Genomic DNA, 24812 nt, shown 5'->3' on the forward strand with positions numbered 1-24812 from the left:
ATAATTAACCAGAAGGCCTCTAAAAACCTCCCAGGCAAACAAAACTTGTTTTATAATGATGAATTTCAGTTTTCACATTAATTCATACAAACGGCAGACGTTGAAAAAGTTTATAGAACTCTATCACCCGCTTGCAAGCTGCGGGAATGAACTACATATATTACTCTTAACAAGAGTAGTATTGACAGTAATCATAATCAGTGCTTTATCTTGAACAAACATTGAAACAATCGCTGCTCCATGAATGCCTTATCAATATCAAAAACAAAAATGATGTGAAACTTTGCCTAGCCACTCAAAAACTGCTAGAATTTGTATTGCCTCACCAAACGAAATACTCAATGGACAATGGAACTATAAAAGCTCGGCGGCGGCTGAAATCGGTTTCAGTTCTAAAACAGCTCTTGCCAGAATAGGTTCTGTTTTAAGGCCCGAAAATGACTGACGAAATCGAGAACCCCAATAAAGACCTAATCATTCCTGACTGGATCAATGAAAAGTACTTTACAGACGTCCTGGCCAAAGACGAGCCGGATCATGTGAAGATCCTAAAATTCACTCCCGTGGCGGCGATTCCTCCAGGAGAGAATTTTACTTCCACCATGATTCGGATTTACATCAATTTGAAGATGAAGGGTGCGTTATGAGTGAGCAATTAAGGGCAATTGAAACAAATGCGAACAATTCTATCAATTAAAAATAACTATACATTTGTTATTGACACTTTTAACAGATGGCAGTGTCAAAAACAAAACATACATCTTAAAGATAATGTTGCCGGAAGATCGCGGCGGCAAGGACTTTGGCGACTTTGGTCTCTTCCCCAAGGAGGCCAAGATGTACGACACCTTCATTCCAGCCTTCGAAGCTCTCTACAAGGAAGCTGGGTGGGACATTCAGCTGGCGCCGAAATGCCTAAAAACGGAGGAGCGAAACGGCGAGATCCACTTTATCTTCGAGGATCTACGCGTAAAGGGATTCGGCAACATGGACCGCACCAAGGGGCTGGACATGGAACACATGACAGCGTCGCTGCACAAGTTGGCCGAGTACCATGCAGCCAGTGCTGTTTTCGAGGAGAAAAATGGACGGTACCCTGAGGAGTTCTACGAGGGATTCGTGAATCGGTCGTGCAAGCAGTTTCACATTGATGGGTTTCGCTTGAAGGAGAAGGCCTTTAAGAAGGCCATGCTCACCTGGGGCATGAAAGATGCAGAGAAATATGTTGAGAAGTTTGTAAGTCCCAGTGTTCAGCCATATAAATAGCATTTTTATATATATGGAAAATTCCAGCCCACCGAGGAACAATATTGGGCACAGTGCCTGGCCACCTTGGACTACAATAACGATGAATTTTACGTTCTTAGCCACGGGGACTTCTGGTCCAGCAACCTTATGTCGAGCTACTTGCCCGATGGAAGCCTAAATAAGCTACTCCTCATAGACTTTCAGTTACCTAAGTGGAGCCATCCGGCCGAAGACCTGCTTTTCTTTCTGATTCTCTCCCCGAAGAACGAACTGCGCCTGAAGGAGTTTGACAACTTTGTCAGGATATACTGGGAGCGCCTTATCGAGTGCCTAAAAGTCCTCAAGTACCAAAAACGCCTGCCAGCCCTTCGGGATATCCAGAGATCTATGTACCATAAAAACAATTCATTTTGTGGTAGGCTCAACTCAAACACTGATTTGTTTTAATAACACTGTTTTTAATAACTAACTCTTTGTATTTCTACAGTTTTCTTCAGCTTGTTCACCCACATGCCGATAATCGTATTCCCCTCTGATAAGGACAGTAATTTCCATTGCATAATGGCAAAAACAGAAGAAGGTGAAAACATGAGACTGCGCATGTTATCGAATCCTGCCTTTGGCAAAATCATGAAGGATCTGTATCCATTTCTCTACAACCGAGGTGTATTTAATTACGAAGACTACGATGTGTGATATTTTATAAGTTAATAAATTGGAGAGTATATGATATTAAAAATATAGGAAAAGTTGAGTGCCGAGCCCTATCAATGTGACGACGTGTGGTCAAGTGGATGGGAAATCTAATGATTCAATAAAATTGGTAAAAATCAAAGCTTGACAAGTATAATCGGCTATGTAAATCATAGCAAACTCCATCAAACCTGCCTACTCACGCAACCATTATCGCTTGTTACTTTGCATAAAAAGGTGACAATAATAATCTCCAGAAACTTTATCTTAACTTATATCGTGATAAGCCTCCTCATAGTTACAGTGTGAGTTCTGGTTCAGTTTAAGTTATGTCGCAGGCCGAGACGATTGAAAACCCCAACGTACACCTCGTCATACCGCAGTGGTTGAACGAGGCCAAGTTCGAATCCTTGATAGCAAAGGATGAGCCTAAAGCCGGAAGGATTCTCACGTTTACCCCAGTGGCTGCTGTGCCACCAGGCGGAAACTTTACGTCTGTCATGATAAGAGTATTCTTGGATTTGGAGCTAAAAGGTGAGAAAATATTTGGGCAGGTGGCTAAAAACTAAACCCAATACGGTCATTCCCAGATGGCAGTCAACAGAGAAAATCTTATGTAGTCAAGACCACTCTGGATGCGGATAAAGGTGGCAAGGCGATAAATGAGTTCCGCTACTTTCACAAAGAGCAGCAAATGTACTCCACCTACCTGCCTGCGTTTGAAAAACTCTATCGCGACGCTGGACATCCCATCAAACTGGCGCCAAAGTGTCTGGAAATCGGCGAAATAGAGGGAAACCTTTACTTTATTTTTGAGGACCTCGCCATCCAAGGATACTTAAGTGCGGAACGAACCAAGGGACTGGACCTGAGTCACATGAGGCTTTCCCTGCAGAAACTGGCGCAGCTCCATGCCGCCAGCGTGGTCTACCAGAACCGCCATGGACCCTACCCTGCTGACTTTGAACATGGCTTTATAAAAAAGGACAATATTGAGTATAGTCTGCGTGGATTTAATATCAAATATCCGGAGCTACAGGCAGGCATGAAGTCTTGGGGCTTGGATGAGAGTTATCTGAAAAAAGTTGTAGGTTTTTCCACATTCCCAGTATGTTGGTTTATCTGAACACTTTATCTTTCAGCCCACTTCTAAGCAGTATGGCGCTATCGGTTTAGAATCTCTAAACGTCGATCCCGAAGACTTTAATGTCCTCACCCATGGTGACTTTTCTGCGAATAATCTTTTGTACAAATACGATCTGAATGGAGACCTACAGAATGCCTTTCTATTGGATTTTCAGCTCTGCAAGTGGGGCAGTCCAGCCCAAGATCTTTTATTCCTCCTAACCCTATCACCCGAGAAAGAGCTGCGCATCCGAGAGTTTGACAACTTTGTGAGGATCTACTGGGAGTATCTCATCGAGTACCTTGGCATCCTCAAATACTTGAAACCGATGCCCAAGCTGAGAGATCTCCATGGCGCCATCACTAAAAAGAATAACACCTTTTATGGTAGAAGCCTTCAACAGTACTATCATAACATACACCTGCTCTTAACCGTGCTCTTTCGTCTCGTAGCATTTTTCCCTGCGATAAATCACCTTCCCACCTGCCTCTTGCCGAGTACCAAGGAAAGTAACCTACACAGTCTCATGTCCAAGGACGAAGTGGGCAGGAACTTCCGAACCAGAATGTACACCAACCCCGCCTATGTGGAGGTTATTAGAGAGTTGTATCCATTTTTCTGCAATAGAGGGCTCTTCAACTTTGAAGATTTTGAAGAACAGTAAAGGCCACTGCATTCTTTAAACGATTCAACTTAATAAATTGTGTGCGAATATTGAAACTGGTTTCTTCAAGTTTTTCTCAACGAATGTCGGGGCCATTTTTGCAATTGAAAGTCGAGGCGCAATTGCAGAAGCTTAGAACCTTGGCATACTACATCAAGTTTGTTTGAGATACTGAGTGGTGAGGGGTATTTTATAAAGATGGAAGAGGTAAGATGGAATATCAGAAAATCTTTCCGCTACCATATCTCTAAAAATAACGGACAAAGTTTAAGTTAACAACGAACCAGATCACTTGAATTTCAGTTTATTTAATTATTTTAACAAAACTTAGTTATAAAAGTAGACAGAAATTCTATTTATAACAATCTAAATTCTAGCAACGTTTGTTCCTCGTTTTCCTGGTCCTCCCTGGCGGGTTATCAAGTATTCCGGGCACAATGCTCCTGATAAGCCCGGCGCCTACTGCATCGCTTGACCATCCCCGATCGTGCACATGCTTTTATATTTGTATATTAACTATATATGTGGTCAAGTACGGGAAAAAGCTCTGGCAATTATCACCCAAGAGAGGGGCTGCGAATCACTTGCGATGCCCAGTGTCCGAGCTGTTGACGAACCAGTTAGACGGGCAATTGGCATTGCCGAGACTCTGATAAGTGCGCACTGCGCACCTTACTCGCCCACCTCGGCGCCGTTCTGTTGTTTGTTGTGCGTGCAGTTGGCCAAAAATAAAAAACACGATAGAGGCAATCGCGAAGCTCAAGCAAGAACAACACACTCGATAAGGAAGGCGGGCAGTAAAAAACAGTTGCGCCGCACACTTCGGCCGGAGAACAACACCACACAGCGGTCCGGGGTGAGCTCACTCCGGCGGAAACCCAGAAGCCCCACAGCCAGCCAGAATGCCTGATAACAGCAACAAGTTCTCCGCCTCCAATGACTTTGTTGGCATTCCGGACTGGATCAATGCGGCGTACTTCAAGCGGGTGCTGAAGAGAGACCTACGCGAGTTTCGGCGCATCCTGAACCTCGCGATCATCCCAGCCACACCTCCCGGAGAGTCCTACACCTCGCTGCTAATGCGCGTCGTCATTGACATCGAGCTGAAAGGTGAGGAGGGCGTATTATTTAAATAAAAATTAAGATAGCACCTATAAATTCTCTGTATTCTGTGCATAAGAACTTTAGAAAGTAATAGATGGAAAACAAATGCCTTGTTTGATAGGTTATTTGAATAAGTTATAAGTGAACATAGTATACTTCCACAATATTCATTGTACCTATGTGGACAAACAGAAAAACCTTTGTGAAATGGGGTGTGTTTTCGACCTTGTATTGTTTTCATATGTAATCTTAGTCGCAATCTGTCGAACGTACACAGTAAGGCAAGATAATGGTGACAATTGCTCCGAGAAGGGCCTAGCCTTCACCTTAACATATTTAGAACTGTATACAAGAAAGTTTACATATTACAAACACATTACTCATACGCCCCAAACACCGATTAAGCTATGACAAATTGTAACAATTTTGATTACCTCAGATGGATTCTCGCAACAACGATGTTACATTGTTAAGACCATGTTGAACGACGCCCACGGCAACGGCGGCTTTGTGAATACCCTCAATATTTTTCCCAAGGAGAAGATGATGTACGACACAATCATACCCCAACTGGAAGAGCTCTACGAGAAAGTAGGCCTCTCCGTGAAGTTCGCACCCAAGTGCTTGTGGTCGGAGGACCTAAAAGGACGCATCTGTCTGGTGCAAGAGGACTTGCGCACAAAAAAGTACAAGAACATAAGCCGTCTCAAGGGCTTCGACATGGAGCAAATGGAAAGGGTCCTGGAGAAACTGGCAGAGTTCCACGCAGCCAGTGCCGTATGGCGCCAAAAGCACGGTCCCTTTCCGGATGATTTTCAGCGCATCTACCTACCCGCCAACTACAACAAATCCAAATCCTATCAGGCTCGTGTTCAGAGCTATAAGGCAGCTATGGCCGGCTGGGGTCTGGCCGACCACGAACAATACGTGAATCGCATAGTGAGTGTTTCGATAAAATATTTTAACTGAGCTTACCTCATCTCTTCTCGCACAGCCCACAGCCGACCAGTTCGTGCAGTCCTACGCCCGCTGCTTCAACAACAATCCTCACGAGTTCAAGGTCCTGAATCACGGCGACTTCTGGTCCAGCAACATAATGCTAAGCTATACCCAATCTGGCGAGATAAACCAGCTGCGCTTCGTGGACTTCCAACTTTGCAAATGGGGCAGTCCGGCGCAGGATCTTTGGGAGCTCATCATCTGTTCCGCCAAGCATAGCATTCGCATCGAGTGCTTCGACTCGTTCATTAGAATATACCACACCCACCTGGTAAGGTGTTTAAAGACTCTGCACTACAGCGATCGACTGCCAATGCTGAGGGATCTCCACATGAGCATGATCAAGTATGGATTTTGGGGTACGTACTACCAAGATGGAAAGTCTTCGAAATATTTACATACAATGAATGTTTTCCAGGTTACTTCACAACCTTTACGCAGCTAGTGTTCATCCTTCTGCCCGTGGATACCGAGGCCAGTCTGGTGAAACTCACGCAGCCTGGAGAAGAGGGAGACCGCTTTCGGGCTAAGGTCTACACGAATCCCCTCTACGTCCGAGCAGTTCTCAGTATATTCCCCTTCCTCTACAGGCGGGGCATACTAGACTTTTAGTTCATCTATAGCTCGAGCCGATTTTCATATTTATTTCTAAGAACCTCACGGAACCGAAAATCGGAACAGAGCCGTATCTTTGCCCGACTGTATCTCATGCGAAGGTGCCATGCTTTCGCTTTGACTATCTTGAAGATTATCTTTTGTTTAGCTGCGACAAAGTCTGTTTAATATTTTTGCAAGAAAACAAGCCAATGAAATGACGTTTTTTTTTATTTAAGTTTTGGTTGAATGTGGCTCTTATCACATCTGTAAAATACTCTTCCTAAAGGATTTGATTTTAGGAATTATGTGCGTCTTCTCTGGTTTATTTAAAATAATTATTATTACGCTCTCAATTAACCTGAGCTCCAGTTAGCTCGAGGTGTTAATTATTAAATCAAATTTAATCAATAGTCGCCAACCATCAAGGTTGCGGCTTATCGTAACAGGTACTTCAATTCAGCTCACGTTTTATTTATTTCAGTTCGTAGTACAGTAAACAGATTGTACAACTGCCAGATACTAGATTTCCTGCTTTCTTTCAATATTTAAGCACTTAACAGTAATGGATCGATGAATTAAAGCAGCCTTAAAGAAACACCAATGTTCCCGATTAAAAACCTTTTTAATTCTTTTGGAATTCAGAATATGTAGTATTAGAAACTTTCCACTTTACTTACCCCGTTTTCCAGTCTTTCAAAAGATGGCTGACCTTTGCTAATTTTCCACGTGTTCTCGGGTGTTAGAAACTGGATTATTCTTTACACCATTGCAATGATAATAATGCTTTTTAAGTCTACATTTCAATTGAGTATTTTCACTTATAAAACAAAGAGTATTTACTGTAACTAGACATATTAATATCAGATCCCCGATTACTACGCATCTTATCTGTCCACGAATTGCGTTCCACATGAACGGGTTCCACGACCTTACAACACCCACAGCGGTTCACACATTTACTTAACACCAATGTTTGTTGTTGGATTGCCAGTTGATAAGCCAGTGAAAAACCGACAACAGAGAGAGCTTTCCGATGGATGAGAGCAAAGCTGCACCCACTAGCCGGCCGTCACATGCCTAGCCCCACATTCCCCCGTATTTGTTGTTGGTAGGGCAGTTGATAAGCCGTTGAAAAGCCGACAACAGAGAGAGCTTTTGCGTTGGATAAGAGCAAAGCTGCTCCCATTTGGGGGTCGTCACATGCTCGGTCCCACATTCCCCATTCGAAAGCCCCACCGGTCGCTACTCTCAGCTGTTCTGTTTTCGGTTCATTTTTTTCCAGTCAGGTGACTTGAAAATCTTAAATAAAACTCGCTATGGGAACTGGCAAGAAGAACTACCAGGCGCCGGAGTGGCTCACCGCCGACTTCCTGCAGGATGTGCTCAAGGAGCACTTCAAGGAGGAGCAGCTGGCGGTGACAGAGCTCATTGTAAAGAGCGTCCAAGTAGGAGACCACGCCGTCGGATTCGCCAGCGAAATGCACAGGGCCAGCTTCAATTTGCAGAGGGGCTCAGCGGCCAAGAGCAAGTTCTCGGTGATTGTGAAGGACCATCCCAAAGGACAAACCGGGGCAGTAGCTCAGCGAAGCAAGCTCTTCAAGCGCGAGATCCTGGCCTACAAAGAGGTACTGCCTAGGGTCCAGGAGCTACTTCAGTCGATTGGGGATTCAACAAAAATTGCGCCAACCTGCTACTACACCACCGAAACACCCGAGCCCTTTCTGATTCTCGAGGATATGCAGCAGTCCGGCTTCGAGAACTTCGAGCGAGGTCGTCTCCTCAATTTGGACTACGTGCTGCCCACCATCACCAAGGTGGCGAAGCTGCATGCCTGCAGCGCCGTCATCGCCGCTCAGAATCCTCAAGTGCTGGAGTTTTTCGACGAGGCTCCGATCTCCAGGAATCCCGATCGCCGTGACTTTCTCACCTTCTTCCCCGTAAACATTCGCTGCGTGGCCGAGGAAGTGGCCCACTGGAAGGGCTACGAGGAGATAACCGAAAAGATGTTCAAGCTGGCCGAGAACGTGCTCCAGAACGCCATAAGCATGTTCGAGTCCTCCAGTACGGGTTTCCGGGTGTTTAATGTGACAGATTTGTGGATCAACAATCTGATGTTCCACATCAACAACGAGACCAAGGAACCTGACGACGTTGTTACGGTTAGTTATGAATAACTCAAAAGTTTCCATAGCTTAAATTTAAACTATATTCTTTTAGTTGGACTACCAATTGGCTTACGTTGGCTCCCCGGCCATAGACCTGAACTATTTCCTATTCGGTTCGATGAATGAATGTGTGCGAAAGGTCCACTACAAATTCGTTGTCCGAGAATATCAGCGCGTGCTGCAGGAGACTTTGGAGAAGCTAAACTACCAGGGACACATTCCAAGCCTTAAGGAGATCCACATTGACCTTATCAACACCAGTCTAATGGGTGAGTTAATGCGACAATTTTCACGAATTTCCAAATATAACAGCCCGTATTTTACAGGTGTTATCGGGGCCACTTGCCTGACGCCTCTTATATTCCGAGAGGGCGCCGGTTTTGAGAACCTCGAGGATCTGAACTCTCGCACTGAAAGTGGTGATCAATTCCGCCGGGAGAACGTGGAGAATCCCAAGTACCGGGCATTCTTGCAACGTACATTAAAGGAGTTTGAGCTTTCCGGTTTCTTGGATTTTTAGACATTTAATATTTTTAACAAAGCGATCCAAAGTATTCGGGCTTCCAACATAGAGTTAGCTAGATTCCATGAGTATTTTCCATCACAAGCTAAATATAAATCACCAAAAATGTTTTTACTTTTACTTTAAAAAACGATCAATTTAAAAAAAACACTTTGAATCTTTTTTCTAAAAAAAATTGTAAATATCCTAGAACTATTTTTTAAAACTTAATTTTTTGTACTAAAAATCGTTGAAGTAACCCAGCTCCTCGAATTTCGGTAACAGCTTCTTGATTTCTTCCTGATAACCGTCTAACAAATACACTTTCTTTCTAATATCGGTGTTCTGGATTAGGTCGGCTATCTTAAAAGTATTTGATTTGATCGCCAGGATCATTGGCATAAAAGTGCTCATTAGGAAAAAGTCTAAAGGAGAATATAGTCAAATAAAGATCGATTTATCCGTATTCTATGTACTGACCATAGTATTTGTGGCGATGAATTCCCTGCCATAGACCGTCCTGAGTAGGAAACTGCCCTTTATATCCAATTTTCTTCAAGGTATCGACCAAAACGGAGAAGTAATAGTTTATCACATCCTTTCCAAGTTCACAACGCTGTTCGGGCTCCAGCAGCATGTAGATTGAGTATATGAGGTCGACTGATGACGGACATAGGTTGGAGATCTGGAAGTCCACAAACATGACATCCTCGAATGCCCCCGAGCTTGTATTGCTCTTGAACATCATATTCCGGAGGTGGAAATCTCCATGACTTAGAACGTAGTGACCATCGGGCCGCCGATTCTTACGAAACTCCTGCATCACTTCAGCCATCCGGGACAGGTAGGAATCCTGGATTTTACTGAAGAACGTCTTGTATTTTGTAAGCTCAGGTTCAACAGACAGCATTTCAACAAAGTTTTCCATGCCTGTGGTCACCATAGGGTCGTTCATCATGGTGGGCATCTCGATCAAGCCGTATTGGAAGTCTCTTAGAAAATCCGGTTGCTATACAAATATTTCATTAGTATTGGCATTTAGATAACAAACAAAAGCTTACCTCATTAATAACCTTCATGCTTACAGCATGAAACTTGGCCAACTTGGTGTATACGGCTTTTTGTTCTTCTGGGGTCACCGGACGGTCCCGAATGACGGCATATCCCTGAGGCACTAGATCCTCGAATATTAGTACCTGACGTGGCTCCAAGCTGTGGTACACACAAGGCACGTACAACTTGGTGCGATCGCCCGCTTCTCTGAGAATCCTCTCAAACTCCGGAAGCACCTTGGAATACATCCCGATTTCCGTGGAAAACAAATGCGAGTTACTCAGCATGTCCTTCTTGTGCCCCTCCTGATCGGGCATAGTCTTTAGTATCAGGGGCTTGGTGAACTTTCCCTTAGAGGTGGTATACTCCGCCGTAGTCCGAAACATTACGCTGGCATAGTGATCGCCTTGAGCACTCGCTGGGGTGATCCTCAGGTCAGTCACTTTTAGTTCTGGGGCCTTTTCATACGATCTCAAGACCCCTTCTATAAACTCGGTGTTTAACCAACTTGGCGCCACCAGCTCATCTTCATTGAAATGCTCCGCATCTGCGTTCTCAGACATTTTTTAGTGATACGAATCTATAAGTTGTTACTTCGGTTATGGATCTGGTTCTGTTAAAACCGCCAGGGAATGAGTCCAATATAAGCACTTTTAAAAGAAGCTTTTCGAAAGCCTTTGTGAGCTTTATCCCATGAAATTTTTCAACAATCATGAAATACTTCTTATCAAAAGTTCCCTCACGAAACAACTCAATAGATACTTTTTAATGGCTTTTATCAGCAATAAATTAATTAATTACAATATTAATTTTATTCCCAATGTTATAATTTTTCATAAAATATTATCAAAGATCGAGAATAAGCAAATACAATAATAAAAGATTAAGGTTGTTTAAGTCATAAAAAATCATTGCTTAAACTATACGAGATCAACAAAGCCCCCAACGAAAGCTGAACTGTCACGCAGTCATGGCTTTTTTAAGTGGAAATGACTATCTTTAATTATACTTGTTTTGTTCAGCTCATAGTGACCAATGGTATTATTAGTTTAAAACTTACCTGACTTACCAATCTTACCTGAATTTCAACATATACCCCCATGATCCATTGAAGCTATTAGAATTATCGAAAACTAATTTTTATTACACTTTGCTTTTTTGCTTCAATTAAATATCATTGAAGTAACCCAGCTCCTCGAATTTTGGTAAAAGCTTTTTGATTTCATCCAGGTAACCTTCTAGAAAATAGGATTTCTTTCTATTATCGTTGTTCTGAGCAAGCTCAGCCATCTTAAAAGCATTTGCTTTGACTGCTAAGAGCAAAGGCAAAAAAGTGCTCATCAGGAAAAAGCCTGAAAGAAAATATAGTCAAATATAGATCGGCACAACCTAATGTTACCAGGGCATTACCATAGTATTAGCACAGTTTACTTACCATAGTATTTATGATAGTGAATTCTCTGCCACAGACCGTCCAGTGTAGGGAGCTCCCCTTTATAGCCAATTTTGTGCAAAGTATCCACCAAAACGGAGTAATATTTATTCACCGCATCCTTTCCAAGTTGACAACGATGCTCGGGCTCCAGCACCCTGTATATTGCGTATATTAGGTCCACTGACGACGGTGATACATTGGAGACCTGAAAGTCCACAAACATGACATCCTCGAAGGTCCCCGAATTCTTGTTGGTCTTGAACATCATATTCCGGATGTGGAAGTCTCCATGGCTGAGAACGTAGTGTCCATCGGGTTGTCGATTCTTCCGGAACTCCTGCATAACTTCAGCCATCCTGGATAAGTTGGTGTCTTGTATTTTACTAAAGAACGCCTTGTACTTTGTTAGCTCAGGTATTACAGACAGCATTTCGACAAAATTTTCCATTCCTGTGATCATCAGGTGGCCCGTCAAAAAATTGGGCATTTCGATCAGCCCGTATTGAAAGTCTTTCAAGAAATCAGGTTGCTGTAATTACATAGCTGTTATCTTGGAATTACAACTTAGAAAACCAACTAAAATACCTCATTAATAACCTTCATGCTCACTGCATGCCACTTGGCCAACTTGGTGAATACGGCTTTTTCCTCCACTGGTGTCACTGGTCGATTCCGAATGACGGTGTATCCTTGGGGCACAAGATCCTCAAATATCAGCACCTGCCGTGGTTCGAAGCTGTAATACAGACAGGGCACGTACAACTTGGTACTATCGCCCGCTTCTCGTAGAATCTTCTCAAACTCCGGAAGAACCTTGGAGTACATTCCGATCTCCGTCGAAAACAAGCGCGAATTACTAAACATGTCATTTGTATGTTCCTCCTGATCAGGAATAGTTTTTACAATAAGAGACGTACTAAAAGTTCCCATCGCTGTGGTATACTCCGCCGTAGTCCGAAACATTACACTGGCACAGTGATCGCCCTCGAGCGTAGCGGGAGTGATGTTCAGGTCAGTTACTTTGAGTTCCGGATCCTCTTTGTTCGATCTCAAGACCTCCTCAATGAACTCAACTTTCAGCCAACTTGGCGCTACCAACTCATTTTGGCTGAAGCACTCCGCATCTGCGTTGTCAGACATTTTTTAGTGATACGAATCTATAAGTTGTTACTTCGGTTATGGATCTGGTTCTGTTAAAACCGCCAGGGAATGAGTCCAATATAAGCACTTTTAAAAGAAGCTTTTCGAAAGCCTTTGTGAGCTTTATCCCATGAAATTTTTCAACAATCATGAAATACTTCTTATCAAAAGTTCCCTCACGAAACAACTCAATAGATACTTTTTAATGGCTTTTATCAGCAATAAATTAATTAATTACAATATTAATTTTATTCCCAATGTTATAATTTTTCATAAAATATTATCAAAGATCGAGAATAAGCAAATACAATAATAAAAGATTAAGGTTGTTTAAGTCATAAAAAATCATTGCTTAAACTATACGAGATCAACAAAGCCCCCAACGAAAGCTGAACTGTCACGCAGTCATGGCTTTTTTAAGTGGAAATGACTATCTTTAATTATACTTGTTTTGTTCAGCTCATAGTGACCAATGGTATTATTAGTTTAAAACTTACCTGACTTACCAATCTTACCTGAATTTCAACATATACCCCCATGATCCATTGAAGCTATTAGAATTATCGAAAACTAATTTTTATTACACTTTGCTTTTTTGCTTCAATTAAATATCATTGAAGTAACCCAGCTCCTCGAATTTTGGTAAAAGCTTTTTGATTTCATCCAGGTAACCTTCTAGAAAATAGGATTTCTTTCTATTATCGTTGTTCTGAGCAAGCTCAGCCATCTTAAAAGCATTTGCTTTGACTGCTAAGAGCAAAGGCAAAAAAGTGCTCATCAGGAAAAAGCCTGAAAGAAAATATAGTCAAATATAGATCGGCACAACCTAATGTTACCAGGGCATTACCATAGTATTAGCACAGTTTACTTACCATAGTATTTATGATAGTGAATTCTCTGCCACAGACCGTCCAGTGTAGGGAGCTCCCCTTTATAGCCAATTTTGTGCAAAGTATCCACCAAAACGGAGTAATATTTATTCACCGCATCCTTTCCAAGTTGACAACGATGCTCGGGCTCCAGCACCCTGTATATTGCGTATATTAGGTCCACTGACGACGGTGATACATTGGAGACCTGAAAGTCCACAAACATGACATCCTCGAAGGTCCCCGAATTCTTGTTGGTCTTGAACATCATATTCCGGATGTGGAAGTCTCCATGGCTGAGAACGTAGTGTCCATCGGGTTGTCGATTCTTCCGGAACTCCTGCATAACTTCAGCCATCCTGGATAAGTTGGTGTCTTGTATTTTACTAAAGAACGCCTTGTACTTTGTTAGCTCAGGTATTACAGACAGCATTTCGACAAAATTTTCCATTCCTGTGATCATCAGGTGGCCCGTCAAAAAATTGGGCATTTCGATCAGCCCGTATTGAAAGTCTTTCAAGAAATCAGGTTGCTGTAATTACATAGCTGTTATCTTGGAATTACAACTTAGAAAACCAACTAAAATACCTCATTAATAACCTTCATGCTCACTGCATGCCACTTGGCCAACTTGGTGAATACGGCTTTTTCCTCCACTGGTGTCACTGGTCGATTCCGAATGACGGTGTATCCTTGGGGCACAAGATCCTCAAATATCAGCACCTGCCGTGGTTCGAAGCTGTAATACAGACAGGGCACGTACAACTTGGTACTATCGCCCGCTTCTCGTAGAATCTTCTCAAACTCCGGAAGAACCTTGGAGTACATTCCGATCTCCGTCGAAAACAAGCGCGAATTACTAAACATGTCATTTGTATGTTCCTCCTGATCAGGAATAGTTTTTACAATAAGAGACGTACTAAAAGTTCCCATCGCTGTGGTATACTCCGCCGTAGTCCGAAACATTACACTGGCACAGTGATCGCCCTCGAGCGTAGCGGGAGTGATGTTCAGGTCAGTTACTTTGAGTTCCGGATCCTCTTTGTTCGATCTCAAGACCTCCTCAATGAACTCAACTTTCAGCCAACTTGGCGCTACCAACTCATTTTGGCTGAAGCACTCCGCATCTGCGTTGTCAGACATTTCGTTTTTTTACGGATTGAAAAAAAAGAAGTTGTCGGTGCTCTATTGTATCTGGTATGATAAAACGGCCCTTTTGGGTTCAATATAAGTACTTTTAAAATAAGCTTTAAGTTAAGCATTATGAGCTTTTTGAAATTCACTCATTCATGTTTCAACTATTATTGAAATACACCCATTATATAAGTCTATCAAGGATAGAAAGAATTGGAGTACTAAAGTACTAAATAATACAAGAATAGAGCGGTTTAAGCTTTAATCTTTATGACAACAAAGCCCTCAATTAAAGCTTAACTACCTAAAAACATACTGAAAATTGTTAAGCAAGCATGACTTTCTTTTAATTATTTTCTTAAACGACAAAAACCAAATTTAATTAAGTGAGTCTACATTCATCAAAAGGCGATTTTTATTGGTTTATAGTGGTACAAAATATTATATTTATTATAAGTTATTGAAATATCCCAGTTCTTCATATTTAGGCAAAATTTTTCTGACATCATTCAGATATATGTCCAGTTGATAGGACTTCTTTCGAATTACAGCGTCTTGGAGTAGGTCGTGCATTTTCAGGCTATTAGACTTAACGGCCACCATCAATGGAAGTAAAGTGCTTAGCAGGAAGAAATCTGAAAATAGAAATGACATTTTTTGACCAAGCCACAAGCAATGGTTGTCCAACTTACGGTAGTACTTTCCCCTATGAATTTCCTGCCGAAGCTTTTCTTTGGTGGGCATCTCGCCTCGGAAGCCGATCTTCTGGAGAGTGTCTACCAAACATGTAACGTAATAGTTAATCAAATCGTGGCCCAAGGATGCGCGCTGTTCGGGCTCCATTAGCATGTATATTGAGTAGGTTAGGTCAACGAAAATGGGAGTCAAATTACAGAACTGAAAGTCAACAAGCATGACATCCTTTATAGTTTCAGTGTCCTTAAACATCATGTTGCGCAGATGAAAGTCGCCATGGCAAAGGACATAGTAAGCATCGCTTTGTCTATTTTCAGAGTATTCTTTTAATTCCTCCTCAGTTTTCTTGAGGTAATAGTCCAAGATCTTTTCGAAATACGGCTTATATTTTTTAAGATCGGGGGACGCGTCCAACATTTCCACAAAGTTTGCCATGGCGGTGGTAATGAAAGGATCACTATCGATGGTTGGCAAATCGAATACTCCATACTTAAACTCCTTTAGGAATTCGGGGCGCTGAATGGAATAATTTCATTAGCAAAGGTGTAATTTCAACAAGTATTTTTTAACCTACTTCATTTATAAACTTCATGCTAACTGCATGCCATTTTGCCAGTTTAGCGAGGACTAATTTTAATTCGTCCTCATGAACAGGACGATTTCGGATAACGGAGTATCCTTGTGGACATAGATCCTCAAAAATCATGACCTCCCGCGGCTCCAAGCTGTGGTAGATACACTCTGCGTGGAGCTTTGTATTATCACCTGCTTCTCGTAGAACCTTTTCGAATTCCGGCAGAACATGACACTACATTCCTATTTCGGTGGCAAACATGTGACCATCGCCCAACATTTCCTTTTTGTGGCCTTCCTGCTCCGGCATCGTCTTCACGATGAGTGGCTTTGAGTGCTTCCCCTTGGAGGTAGAGTACTCGACTTGGGTCCGAAACATAATGCTCGCATAGTGATCTCCTTGGGCAGTCGCAGGTGAGATTTTTAAATCGGTCACCTTAAGCTCCGGAGACTTCTCGTACTTCCGTAGAATATCACCAAGAAAATCGGCATTCAGCCAACTCGGGGGATCTAGTTCGTCAGCGTTGAACTGATCAAGGTCTTGATTTTTTGACATTTTCTAATCCTTTCCCTTAGGATGTTACTGTTCAGTTAAAAGTCTGAACTACTAGTGCTAAGATCTGTTGCCCAACGATCTTAAATACAAAAATTCCGAGCTTTTCCAAAGTTTAATTAAGCTCTTAATTATTATAGGTATCCTCACCGTAGGTGCTTATAATACTTTGAAGTGTTAAGCTTTCTAAACAAAAAATATCAATGCATTTATTTAATAAATATCTGTTATATCACCCATCCATGTAAGCTATTATGTAACTTTATTCTAATGAGCTTCAAGAGCTGAATACAAATAACTACTTCAGAAAACTTTAATTCATAAATTCCTTCAATAGCTTCTATTGCTAGCGTGAATCACATTCTTATCTATTAGATACAGTTTTTAATTTTACACATTTAATCAACCACTTCATTTAAGTAACAATTACAGATCTATATCTACCCACATGACCATCACTCACAGGCCCTTAAAATAGCCAAGTTTTTCGAACTTAGGCAGCAACTTTTCCACATCCTTGACATAAGTGTCCAGGAAGTAGGCCTTTTTCTGCGTTTCGGGATCCTGGATGAGCTCGTTCATTTGGAAACTGTTTGTTTTTACGGCCAAAATCAAGGGGAAGAAGGTGCTGATCAGAAAGAAGTCTGCAAATATATAATGAGGTTATCAATTTGTCTAGTACCTTATTATTCGAAACTCACCATAGTACTTATTCCGATGTAGCTGTTCCCAGAGCTTCGCCTGCGTGGGCATCGGGTCTTTGTAGCCGATTTTCTTAAGAGTGTCCAGCAGAACGGTGAAGTAGTAATTAATTAATTCCTTTCCCATTTCCCGGCGCTGCTCCGGCTCCATCAGCATGTAAATTGAATAAATGAGGTCTGTCGAAATGGGGCTCAAGTTGCTGATCTGAAAGTCCACCAACATGACGTCTTCCACAGCTCCTGTTTTCTGGTTGTTCTTGAACATCATGTTGCGCAAATGAAAGTCCCCGTGGCACAGAACGTAGTAGGAATCGTCTCGCCTGTTCTGGTGATATTCCTGCAATTCACTCTGCAGACGCTTGAGATAGTTTCCTTTTATCTTCTCAAAGTGCGGCTTGTACTTTTTCAGATCGGGAAGCTTGTCCAACATTTCGATAAACTTATCAATGCCTGATGTAACCATTGGATCCGTCACGAAGTGGGGCAAGTCAAACAGTCCGTACTTGTACTCCTTCAGGAACTCAGGTCGCTGCGTGAAAAAATTAGCTTAAATATAAAGAAATCTTTGAGGGTTGGGTTATCTACCTCCTTTATAATCTTCATGCTCACGGCATGCCACTTTGCTAGCTTTGAGAACACGTTCTTGAGTTCATTCTGGCTGACAGGCCGATCCCGGACGACGGAATATCCTAGTGGCACTAGGTCCTCAAAGATCATAACCTGCCGCGGTTCCAGGCTGTGGTAAAGGCAGGGTGCAAACAGCTTGGTCGTGTCCCCAGCCTCCGTCAGAATCCTCTCAAATTCCGGCAGGACCTGGCAGTACATGCCGATCTCAGTCTCAAACAGGTGAGAGTCTGCCAGCATGTCTTTTTTGTGGCCCTCCTGCTCAGGCATCGTCTTGATGATCAGGGCCTTTGAGAACTTACCCTTGGAGGTGGAGTACTCTGCGGTGGCTCGGAACATCACACTGGCGTAGTGGTCTCCCTGGGCTGTGGCTGGGGTGATTTTTAGATCCGTCACTTTCAGTTCCGAGCTATTTTTATACGCTGCCAGGATTCCTCCGACGAACTGTGCATTCAGCCAGGACGGAGCCTCCAGCTCGTCTTCATTGAATTGGGATTTGTCTATTTTATCAGACATTTCTAAGGCGATGAAGAATAGTGTCTTAGGTGCTGCAAGTATTCCGATTGCAAGCTGATTTCATAGTAAGCAAGTCGATCGTTAGTTAGAATCATTTATACGAAAATACTGAGCTTTTAGATGTGCTTTGTCAAGCTTTGTCCATATCATATATGTACATTTCATAAATTTGTAAATCAATAAATTGGCCAACTACATAGTTATTGCCAAAATATTTATCAGAAAAATCAAGAGCCTTTTAGAGAGCATGATCACATTTTCAATTAATCACAAAACCGAACCAACTTATTTAAAATACCAACTACATTGGGAATTCCTCGATTGTATTATTAGAAAAGTAACAATTCGTACTTTAGATAATGATATTGACAATAATTTAGTAGAAGCTTTATCAAGGCACTTGTATTCAATTGAATTATTAAAGTTTTTCCCTCTTCCGCGATAAGATGTTATTATTTTGACCTCTTCAACGAAACTTATATCACTAAGTTCTATAGTTAACAAAAAAGTTTGCAGTGGCATTTGTATAATATAATATATATATTTGTTTATTGTAGAGATATAAAAAATTCAATACAATACTGTAATAGTATATAAAAGTCATGTTTTTGACTTCCTCTGAAAGATATCTAATAGTGATATCAGCGATATGTAAAAGTGAAATTAAAAATGGGATATACAGGTGTGATTGCATGACCTAACCTAATCTAGTAAAAATTGACTAATGTGATTATAATATTTTTGACTATAATTGTGCGGCGTCTGATTAGGATTTACTGATCTGCGTCGAGCAAGCCCTCTGCGTCATACACAGGAAGAAGCTCCCGCAGAACCCTCGAGGTAATCGGATTCTTGTAACAGGCATCCTTGAAGTTAATTGAGCGCTGATTGGTCTCCATCAGAGCATTAAAATCTGCGTTTTCGGTCTCTACATTTCGATGAATGCCAAAAACGGACATGGAAACGTGAGCAGCTGGAAAATTGAAAACATTTAAAAGTTAATCTCTAATTGGATTTACTAACAAAAACAAATAACTCACCATAGAACTTTTTCTGGTGGAGCTGCTGATGGAACTGGTGCAAGCTAGGAATGGGCTGCTGAAATTGCAGCCTCCTCAAGGTGTCCGAGAAGATGCCGTAGTAGAACGCTATAAGCTGCTCCTGCTGATCCCGATGGAGTTCAAATTCCAAGGATGAGTTCATGAAGTAAAAAAGGTCGATGGCCGGAGTTCCCCAGGCGGAGTACTGGAAATCAATAATGATCACATCTAGTGGCTCCCCCGAATCCTTGTCGTATTTGACCAGAACGTTGTTGGTCCACAGATCGCCGTGAGCCAGGACATTAATGTGGCCTGGGCTGATGTCAAAGACACGTTTACCCAGCTCCATGTAGATGGGCACAAGAGTCTTCATCTTCTCAGCAGTGGCCTCGTATCCAGGCCACTGGGCCACCCGCCGAATGGCAGCCTCAAACATGCCCACGAAGGCTGGAGCGTAGTTTTCTGTGTAGCGATTGAAGAAGCCCCGATCGTAGGTCTCCAAGACATGGTTCTCTCTTTGGTTAAGGACGGCCGAGGTGGCATGCATTTTGGCCATTTTACGGAGCACTATTTTAGCCAGTTTCTGGTTGAGCCCGGCGAGCCGATCGGGCATCACGAAGCCCCTGGCATTCAGATCCTCAAATATCAAAGCCGAGTTTGGCAAATCCACAGCCATAGTTTCGGCAAAGATCTGCTCGGTGTCGCCAATCTCCAGGAGAAGAGCCTTCTGCTTGGGAAGGACCTTCTCGTAGATTTCCATCTCCCGGTTGAAAATGTCGTATGGCTCCATAGTGCTCTGGGCGAATTCGTTTCCCTCGAAGGTGGATTTTATGATGTAGTGACCCAGTTGGGAGGTGCCATCGCTCCTTGTGAACTGAGCCTTGACCCGGGTCAGGACTCCACCATAGTTTTCACCCTTGCCTAGGGCTGGCTTCACCTTCACCCAGTCGATCCTTAGCCGCTGATCGCTGTAGTACTTTTGCAAGGCATCCTGCAGATAGCTTTCTGTGAGCCACTCGGGGGCATCAAGGAACACTGAAACGGGGACTTCGGGGGTCGCGGCTTGGACCTTGGGAATAGCATCTAAGGCACTGATGAGATCGGAAACCGACATTGTGAAAAACTGGTCTGGTAGACTTTTCAACCGCAATTGTGCTCGAAATTCGCGAGGCTCCCGCTTTTATGCAAACTGCTGGGCAATCCAAACTGTTCCCATCTGAGAAAGTGATTTATATTACCATAAAATCGCAGATACTACAACTGTGAACGAGTGCTGAGAATGCAAATACGGCGGAAGAAGCCTCAGATTACCCCCCTCTTTATGGGCTTTCTACGTTCCACGAGTCTCCCCGAAATCTTTACCTCTCAAGGGGCTACCGCCTAAATTGCGATTTGTTTGAGTTTGTCGAAAGCCACCAGCCCTCATTAATCTATATAGCACTTGTTGTGGGCTTAGGGCTACACAAGTGTTTATTTTTTATTTTTTTTTTTTGGGTAATTACACATCCAGCACACATGGGGCTCTTAAATGCTAAACGGGTTCACAGCTAAATCATCCCTAAGGGGTGTGATATGTCAGAATGGCTGCTAACGTCAAACGCTGTGAAAAATCTGAGGGATATACGAAAAATATACTGGTTTTGAGTGATAACTTGGGAGATTTTCTTAAAATTCATTTAGAACGTAGTAGATTTTTACAAAGTCTGAATATTATTTGAAGATTATGATAAAAAATGTGTTATATGTTATAATATATAAAAAAAAAAACAGCAAAATAATCAATTTACATTATATATTTTAAAAATAATTATCATAAAGAACCCATCAAAATATTTAAATAGAAGTTAAAATTGTGGAAAAAGTGACTTTTCTCCCTAATATTCTAGACAGAATTAAACTGCTTCCTTGAGTATTTTTATAATATTTAACCACTAAACATTGTCAGTTATTACCTGATAAAATGGGTTTACTTTGTCTAGGTAAATATGAGTATTTAAACTATTTTCTGAATGGTTTAAACTTTAAAGTCACTTTAAAAGTCCCTTAAACAAAAAGTAAAAGTTTCCCACTAACAAAGCGGCTGATTTTTAAAGCTATCTGCATTTATGAATAGTAGCCCCAAAAAGTAATACCCCAAAATTAATTTTAGGATCCTGTAAAGAAAAAAGGGAACTAAAGAGCTTTCAAAATAAAATAGTACCACTCTAGGGATACAAAATTGTAGTCTGACCTAATATTTGAGGTGTTACTAGTTGCAAAATTTCAAAATGTAACTAATCCATAAATAATTATTATATACGATATTATAAATCTGGGACTTGTAAGGCAAATATTGTCAAAGAGAAATGTCTCAATGGTTTATAGTATAGGCAAACAAGTAAATATTGAAAGAGTTACTAAGGAAGTCTGGGCAAACAGTCCAGGGAAAAGTGACTAGGTAACAATGCAATCCTGAGGCTCTGAGATAAAATGCTCTTCATTGGGGCAATAATAAATAAGCAGAAGCCTCAATTGTTTGCGTAAGACTACGAAAGCTGTCAATCATCAAAATTATGACTGTGGATGAGGTGCCGCGTGATAGGTCGCAACAAATTCGAACCTGCCTCCTAGAGATACACTTTTTAGAAGCAATTATTAACACTTTCCTATTTATTTCACTTGTATCTAAATACTTTTTATAAATCTCTTAAATCTCTGGACATATCTACTCGCTGCTTGGCACACGTTACCCTCTTTTTCGACCTGTTGCCAAATGGAGCAAAGCTAATCCTCTGGCAAACAGTTGGAGAGTGCTATCTCTCAAAACGTTTGCCCGGATATAAAAGTTAAAGGCGTCATTCGAGGTCCAGATAAAGACATAAGCTGGCTGCAATTGCACCTACATCCGAAAAAATTCTTAGTAGTCAAATTTTTAATGAATTTTATAGTGAATCCAAAAATAATATTTTTTAGAAAATGTCAATTTACGCTACCATACTCGAAAATTTTAGTTTTGATTTAATTTAAATTTTATTAGATTCAGCAGTCTCTTTTATCCATGAAAATTCCATTCGATTTGTTCCCCTCCCTCCATTTCTCCAAGTGCATCCACACTGCTCATTTAAACGCTTACTTAACCAAGATTAGTATAAAAGCAACCGTGCAAATAGCACGAAGGTATTATTCGCTTAGAAAATTTCAAGTCAAATTGAGGAATATGGCTGCAGCTCCCGAGTGGCTCACCCACGCTTATATCGAGCACGCCCTGCGCTCTCACTTCAAGGATGATGGCCTGGTGATATCCAACCTGGAAATAAACCCTGCCTTGGGACCCGGTGAAAATTATGGCGGAGTGCTGACCCGAGCCCGAGTGACCTTTGCCCTATCCAATCGTAACAAGTCCGAGCAGCTGGTAAACCTCATTGTTAAGACGGAAATCGATGATGACGAGCTGACCCAGAAACTAATGGCTCCCTACGACATTTACAATCGAGAGATGACCATCTACCAGGAAGTCCTGCCCAAGATCAAGGATCTTCTCGATGAGATTGGGGATGCGGAGAGGTTATTTCCCACTGCCATATATGTGGATCGGGAGCGAATGGCAATTATTTTCGAGGACTTGTCGGTGGAGGGCTACGTGATGGCGGATCGGGTGCGTCGTCTGAATGTAGAGCACACCCACCTGATCCTCCGAAAATTGGCCAAGTTCCATGCCGCTTCGGCGGTTCTCAACGAGCGTCAGAAGGGCAGCCTGGAAGGCTTCGATCGAGGCTTTTTCAACCGCTATACCAACGCATACAAGGGCTACTTTGTGGGCGGCCTACTAGCGGCTGCCAGGTGGATGAGCCAGGTACCCAAGCTAGCGGAATACAGCAAGAAGCTTTTCGCCCTGGCGCCCCACTACATGGATATCGGTCGCGAGTGCTTTGCCCCCCAAGCTGGTCAGGTTAATGTCCTGGCCCACGGAGATGTGTGGACCAACAACGTGATGTTTAAGTACGATCCAGAAACGGGACGCCCCGTGGACGTTCTGCTGATAGACTTTCAATACTCCTTCTGGGGATCACCCTGCATCGATCTGCATCATTTCTTCAACACCTCCCTCAAGGAGCCCTTGCGCCGGGAGCAGCAGAGCAACCTGTTCCAGTTCTATCACAGTATCTTCAGTGACACGCTGGAGAAACTGCACTACCAAGAGAATCCCATTCCCAGTCTCCATCAGTTTAAGCTGCAAGTGGAAAAGAAACGATTCTTTGGTGAGTATTTGAAGAGACATCTAAACCACTAACTTCAAGTTGAATTCTGTAATCCTATATCCTAACCCGTGAAAATATTTCCTTTTCAATCTCAGCCATGCACTCAACAGTTGTGGTTCAACCCGTGATGATCAGCCAAGATCCCACTGATGCCTGTTTCAATGCCCTGATGAATGACGACGAAAGGGGCATCCGCTTCAAGAACCGCTTGTACCACAACCCCACCGTGCAACAAAACCTGCACGACCTTGTCCCCTACTTCGACCAGAAGGGCTTGCTGGAAGTCAACCAGGCCTGTTGAGGACGATCTCTTGAACCCATTAGTCTTATTGTTGGTTATTATTATTACATTATTCAATCAAATGTTTTTTTGTTGTTACAATGTATCTTTGTGGAAATAAACTTGAAATATACATCATAGACATCAAGTTTTTTTGTAGCATTTAAGAACAGCAATAAGAAGTCTTCCTTAACAGAAGAGAGCAAAAGAGTCTTTGAAAGTCTTAGCCCAAAGCAGTGGCGGATTTAACAGGTGGGCAAAGGCGCGCTTTCCCACTGGGCCCCCCCTACGAAAGGCTTTCAGGGCCCCTCGTGCTGAAAGTTACACCTTCGATTTCTTTTCCACAAATCTGCATCAAAATCTGGGAACAAAATTTTTTAAAGATTTTTTGCCAAATTTTCTGGTCTGTCCCCTTCAAAATGTGCAGAATGCACGGGGAGCCCCATATGACCCACTGCGAAGGCCATATCTTTGGAAATATTCATCCGATTCTTGAACGGAATACCTTAAACGATTTGTAGATCGATTCTCCATAAATCTGCATCAAAATCTGGGAACAAAATATTTTAAAGATTTTTTGTCAAATTTTCTGCGCTGTCCCCTTCAAAATGTGCAGTATGCATGGGGAGCCCCATATGACCCACTGCGAAGGCCATATCTTAGGAAATATTCATCTGATTATTGAACGGAATACCTTAAACGATTTGTGGATCGATTCTCCATAAATCTGCATCAAAATCTGGGAACAAAATATTTTAAAGATTTTTTGTCAAATTTTCTGGGCTGTCCCCTTCAAAATGTGCAAAATGCATGGGGAGCCCCATATGACCCACTGCGAAGGCCATATCTTAGGAAATATTCA

General features: G+C 42.2%; 10 protein-coding genes and 1 pseudogene across 10 annotated transcripts; 5 read left to right on the forward strand and 6 right to left on the reverse strand.

Annotated features, from left to right (window-relative positions):
- Positions 1-384: 384 nt before the first annotated feature.
- Positions 385-2009, forward strand: LOC108130373 (uncharacterized). The gene is made up of 4 exons (XM_017248777.3): positions 385-636; positions 734-1236; positions 1294-1663; positions 1736-2009. The coding sequence occupies exons 1-4, from the start codon at positions 438-440 to the stop codon at positions 1942-1944; spliced, it is 1281 nt and encodes a 426-aa protein (XP_017104266.2). The 5' UTR covers positions 385-437; the 3' UTR covers positions 1945-2009.
- On the forward strand, positions 2008-3824 carry LOC108130375 (uncharacterized). The gene is made up of 4 exons (XM_017248779.3): positions 2008-2475; positions 2532-3028; positions 3084-3453; positions 3520-3824. The coding sequence occupies exons 1-4, from the start codon at positions 2271-2273 to the stop codon at positions 3729-3731; spliced, it is 1284 nt and encodes a 427-aa protein (XP_017104268.2). The 5' UTR covers positions 2008-2270; the 3' UTR covers positions 3732-3824.
- Positions 3825-4259: 435 nt separating this feature from the next.
- LOC108130383 (uncharacterized) lies at positions 4260-6646 on the forward strand. Its single transcript, XM_017248787.3, has 4 exons — positions 4260-4841; positions 5275-5774; positions 5830-6193; positions 6253-6646. Exons 1-4 carry the CDS (start codon positions 4634-4636, stop codon positions 6444-6446), a joined length of 1266 nt encoding a protein of 421 aa, XP_017104276.2. The 5' UTR covers positions 4260-4633; the 3' UTR covers positions 6447-6646.
- Positions 6647-7635: 989 nt separating this feature from the next.
- Positions 7636-9229, forward strand: LOC108130386 (uncharacterized). The gene is made up of 3 exons (XM_017248790.3): positions 7636-8590; positions 8649-8865; positions 8923-9229. Exons 1-3 carry the CDS (start codon positions 7748-7750, stop codon positions 9114-9116), a joined length of 1254 nt encoding a protein of 417 aa, XP_017104279.2. The 5' UTR covers positions 7636-7747; the 3' UTR covers positions 9117-9229.
- An 88-nt stretch (positions 9230-9317) lies between these two features.
- On the reverse strand, positions 9318-10772 carry LOC108130380 (uncharacterized). Its single transcript, XM_017248783.3, has 3 exons — positions 10160-10772; positions 9579-10107; positions 9318-9523 (listed from the first exon to the last, which is right to left on the reverse strand). The coding sequence occupies exons 1-3, from the start codon at positions 10712-10714 to the stop codon at positions 9339-9341; spliced, it is 1269 nt and encodes a 422-aa protein (XP_017104272.2). The 5' UTR covers positions 10715-10772; the 3' UTR covers positions 9318-9338.
- A 508-nt stretch (positions 10773-11280) lies between these two features.
- LOC108130382 (uncharacterized) lies at positions 11281-12775 on the reverse strand. The gene is made up of 3 exons (XM_017248785.3): positions 12172-12775; positions 11587-12115; positions 11281-11503 (listed from the first exon to the last, which is right to left on the reverse strand). Exons 1-3 carry the CDS (start codon positions 12724-12726, stop codon positions 11319-11321), a joined length of 1269 nt encoding a protein of 422 aa, XP_017104274.2. The 5' UTR covers positions 12727-12775; the 3' UTR covers positions 11281-11318.
- Positions 12776-13286: 511 nt separating this feature from the next.
- LOC122321519 (uncharacterized) lies at positions 13287-14783 on the reverse strand. The gene is made up of 3 exons (XM_043211588.2): positions 14184-14783; positions 13599-14127; positions 13287-13515 (listed from the first exon to the last, which is right to left on the reverse strand). Exons 1-3 carry the CDS (start codon positions 14736-14738, stop codon positions 13331-13333), a joined length of 1269 nt encoding a protein of 422 aa, XP_043067523.1. The 5' UTR covers positions 14739-14783; the 3' UTR covers positions 13287-13330.
- A 396-nt stretch (positions 14784-15179) lies between these two features.
- LOC108130385 (uncharacterized) lies at positions 15180-16592 on the reverse strand (annotated as a pseudogene).
- A 152-nt stretch (positions 16593-16744) lies between these two features.
- On the reverse strand, positions 16745-18446 carry LOC108130381 (uncharacterized). Its single transcript, XM_017248784.3, has 3 exons — positions 17838-18446; positions 17253-17781; positions 16745-17195 (listed from the first exon to the last, which is right to left on the reverse strand). The coding sequence occupies exons 1-3, from the start codon at positions 18390-18392 to the stop codon at positions 17011-17013; spliced, it is 1269 nt and encodes a 422-aa protein (XP_017104273.2). The 5' UTR covers positions 18393-18446; the 3' UTR covers positions 16745-17010.
- A 477-nt stretch (positions 18447-18923) lies between these two features.
- Positions 18924-20592, reverse strand: LOC108130371 (uncharacterized). The gene is made up of 2 exons (XM_017248774.3): positions 19433-20592; positions 18924-19365 (listed from the first exon to the last, which is right to left on the reverse strand). Exons 1-2 carry the CDS (start codon positions 20544-20546, stop codon positions 19166-19168), a joined length of 1314 nt encoding a protein of 437 aa, XP_017104263.2. The 5' UTR covers positions 20547-20592; the 3' UTR covers positions 18924-19165.
- Positions 20593-22560: 1968 nt separating this feature from the next.
- Positions 22561-24090, forward strand: LOC108130388 (uncharacterized). Its single transcript, XM_017248793.3, has 2 exons — positions 22561-23670; positions 23766-24090. Exons 1-2 carry the CDS (start codon positions 22629-22631, stop codon positions 23969-23971), a joined length of 1248 nt encoding a protein of 415 aa, XP_017104282.2. The 5' UTR covers positions 22561-22628; the 3' UTR covers positions 23972-24090.
- Positions 24091-24812: the final 722 nt, after the last annotated feature.

Source organism: Drosophila bipectinata, chromosome 3R, assembly GCF_030179905.1.
Source record: "Drosophila bipectinata strain 14024-0381.07 chromosome 3R, DbipHiC1v2, whole genome shotgun sequence".
NCBI lineage: Eukaryota > Metazoa > Arthropoda > Insecta > Diptera > Drosophilidae > Drosophila > Drosophila bipectinata.

Coding starts and splice junctions, on each gene's coding strand:
- LOC108130388 (XM_017248793.3), top strand. CDS start 22,629: ATGGCTGCAGCTCCCGAGTGGCTCACCCACGCTTATATCGAGCACGCC. Junction 23,671..23,765: donor GGAAAAGAAACGATTCTTTG/GTGAGTATTTGA, acceptor TTTCAATCTCAG/CCATGCACTCAACAGTTGTG.
- LOC108130386 (XM_017248790.3), top strand. CDS start 7,748: ATGGGAACTGGCAAGAAGAACTACCAGGCGCCGGAGTGGCTCACCGCC. Junction 8,591..8,648: donor AACCTGACGACGTTGTTACG/GTTAGTTATGAA, acceptor ATATTCTTTTAG/TTGGACTACCAATTGGCTTA. Junction 8,866..8,922: donor TATCAACACCAGTCTAATGG/GTGAGTTAATGC, acceptor CGTATTTTACAG/GTGTTATCGGGGCCACTTGC.
- LOC108130371 (XM_017248774.3), bottom strand. CDS start 20,546: ATGTCGGTTTCCGATCTCATCAGTGCCTTAGATGCTATTCCCAAGGTC. Junction 19,366..19,432: donor CCACCAGAAAAAGTTCTATG/GTGAGTTATTTG, acceptor TCAATTTTCCAG/CTGCTCACGTTTCCATGTCC.
- LOC108130383 (XM_017248787.3), top strand. CDS start 4,634: ATGCCTGATAACAGCAACAAGTTCTCCGCCTCCAATGACTTTGTTGGC. Junction 4,842..5,274: donor CATTGACATCGAGCTGAAAG/GTGAGGAGGGCG, acceptor TGATTACCTCAG/ATGGATTCTCGCAACAACGA. Junction 5,775..5,829: donor AACAATACGTGAATCGCATA/GTGAGTGTTTCG, acceptor CTTCTCGCACAG/CCCACAGCCGACCAGTTCGT.
- LOC108130373 (XM_017248777.3), top strand. CDS start 438: ATGACTGACGAAATCGAGAACCCCAATAAAGACCTAATCATTCCTGAC. Junction 637..733: donor CATCAATTTGAAGATGAAGG/GTGCGTTATGAG, acceptor CACTTTTAACAG/ATGGCAGTGTCAAAAACAAA. Junction 1,664..1,735: donor TAAAAACAATTCATTTTGTG/GTAGGCTCAACT, acceptor GTATTTCTACAG/TTTTCTTCAGCTTGTTCACC.
- LOC108130382 (XM_017248785.3), bottom strand. CDS start 12,726: ATGTCTGACAACGCAGATGCGGAGTGCTTCAGCCAAAATGAGTTGGTA. Junction 12,116..12,171: donor GCATGAAGGTTATTAATGAG/GTATTTTAGTTG, acceptor ATGTAATTACAG/CAACCTGATTTCTTGAAAGA. Junction 11,504..11,586: donor TCACTATCATAAATACTATG/GTAAGTAAACTG, acceptor ATTTTCTTTCAG/GCTTTTTCCTGATGAGCACT.
- LOC108130380 (XM_017248783.3), bottom strand. CDS start 10,714: ATGTCTGAGAACGCAGATGCGGAGCATTTCAATGAAGATGAGCTGGTG. Junction 10,108..10,159: donor GCATGAAGGTTATTAATGAG/GTAAGCTTTTGT, acceptor ATATTTGTATAG/CAACCGGATTTTCTAAGAGA. Junction 9,524..9,578: donor TCATCGCCACAAATACTATG/GTCAGTACATAG, acceptor ATTCTCCTTTAG/ACTTTTTCCTAATGAGCACT.
- LOC122321519 (XM_043211588.2), bottom strand. CDS start 14,738: ATGTCTGACAACGCAGATGCGGAGTGCTTCAGCCAAAATGAGTTGGTA. Junction 14,128..14,183: donor GCATGAAGGTTATTAATGAG/GTATTTTAGTTG, acceptor ATGTAATTACAG/CAACCTGATTTCTTGAAAGA. Junction 13,516..13,598: donor TCACTATCATAAATACTATG/GTAAGTAAACTG, acceptor ATTTTCTTTCAG/GCTTTTTCCTGATGAGCACT.
- LOC108130381 (XM_017248784.3), bottom strand. CDS start 18,392: ATGTCTGATAAAATAGACAAATCCCAATTCAATGAAGACGAGCTGGAG. Junction 17,782..17,837: donor GCATGAAGATTATAAAGGAG/GTAGATAACCCA, acceptor TTTTTCACGCAG/CGACCTGAGTTCCTGAAGGA. Junction 17,196..17,252: donor ACATCGGAATAAGTACTATG/GTGAGTTTCGAA, acceptor ATATATTTGCAG/ACTTCTTTCTGATCAGCACC.
- LOC108130375 (XM_017248779.3), top strand. CDS start 2,271: ATGTCGCAGGCCGAGACGATTGAAAACCCCAACGTACACCTCGTCATA. Junction 2,476..2,531: donor CTTGGATTTGGAGCTAAAAG/GTGAGAAAATAT, acceptor GGTCATTCCCAG/ATGGCAGTCAACAGAGAAAA. Junction 3,454..3,519: donor AAAGAATAACACCTTTTATG/GTAGAAGCCTTC, acceptor TTCGTCTCGTAG/CATTTTTCCCTGCGATAAAT.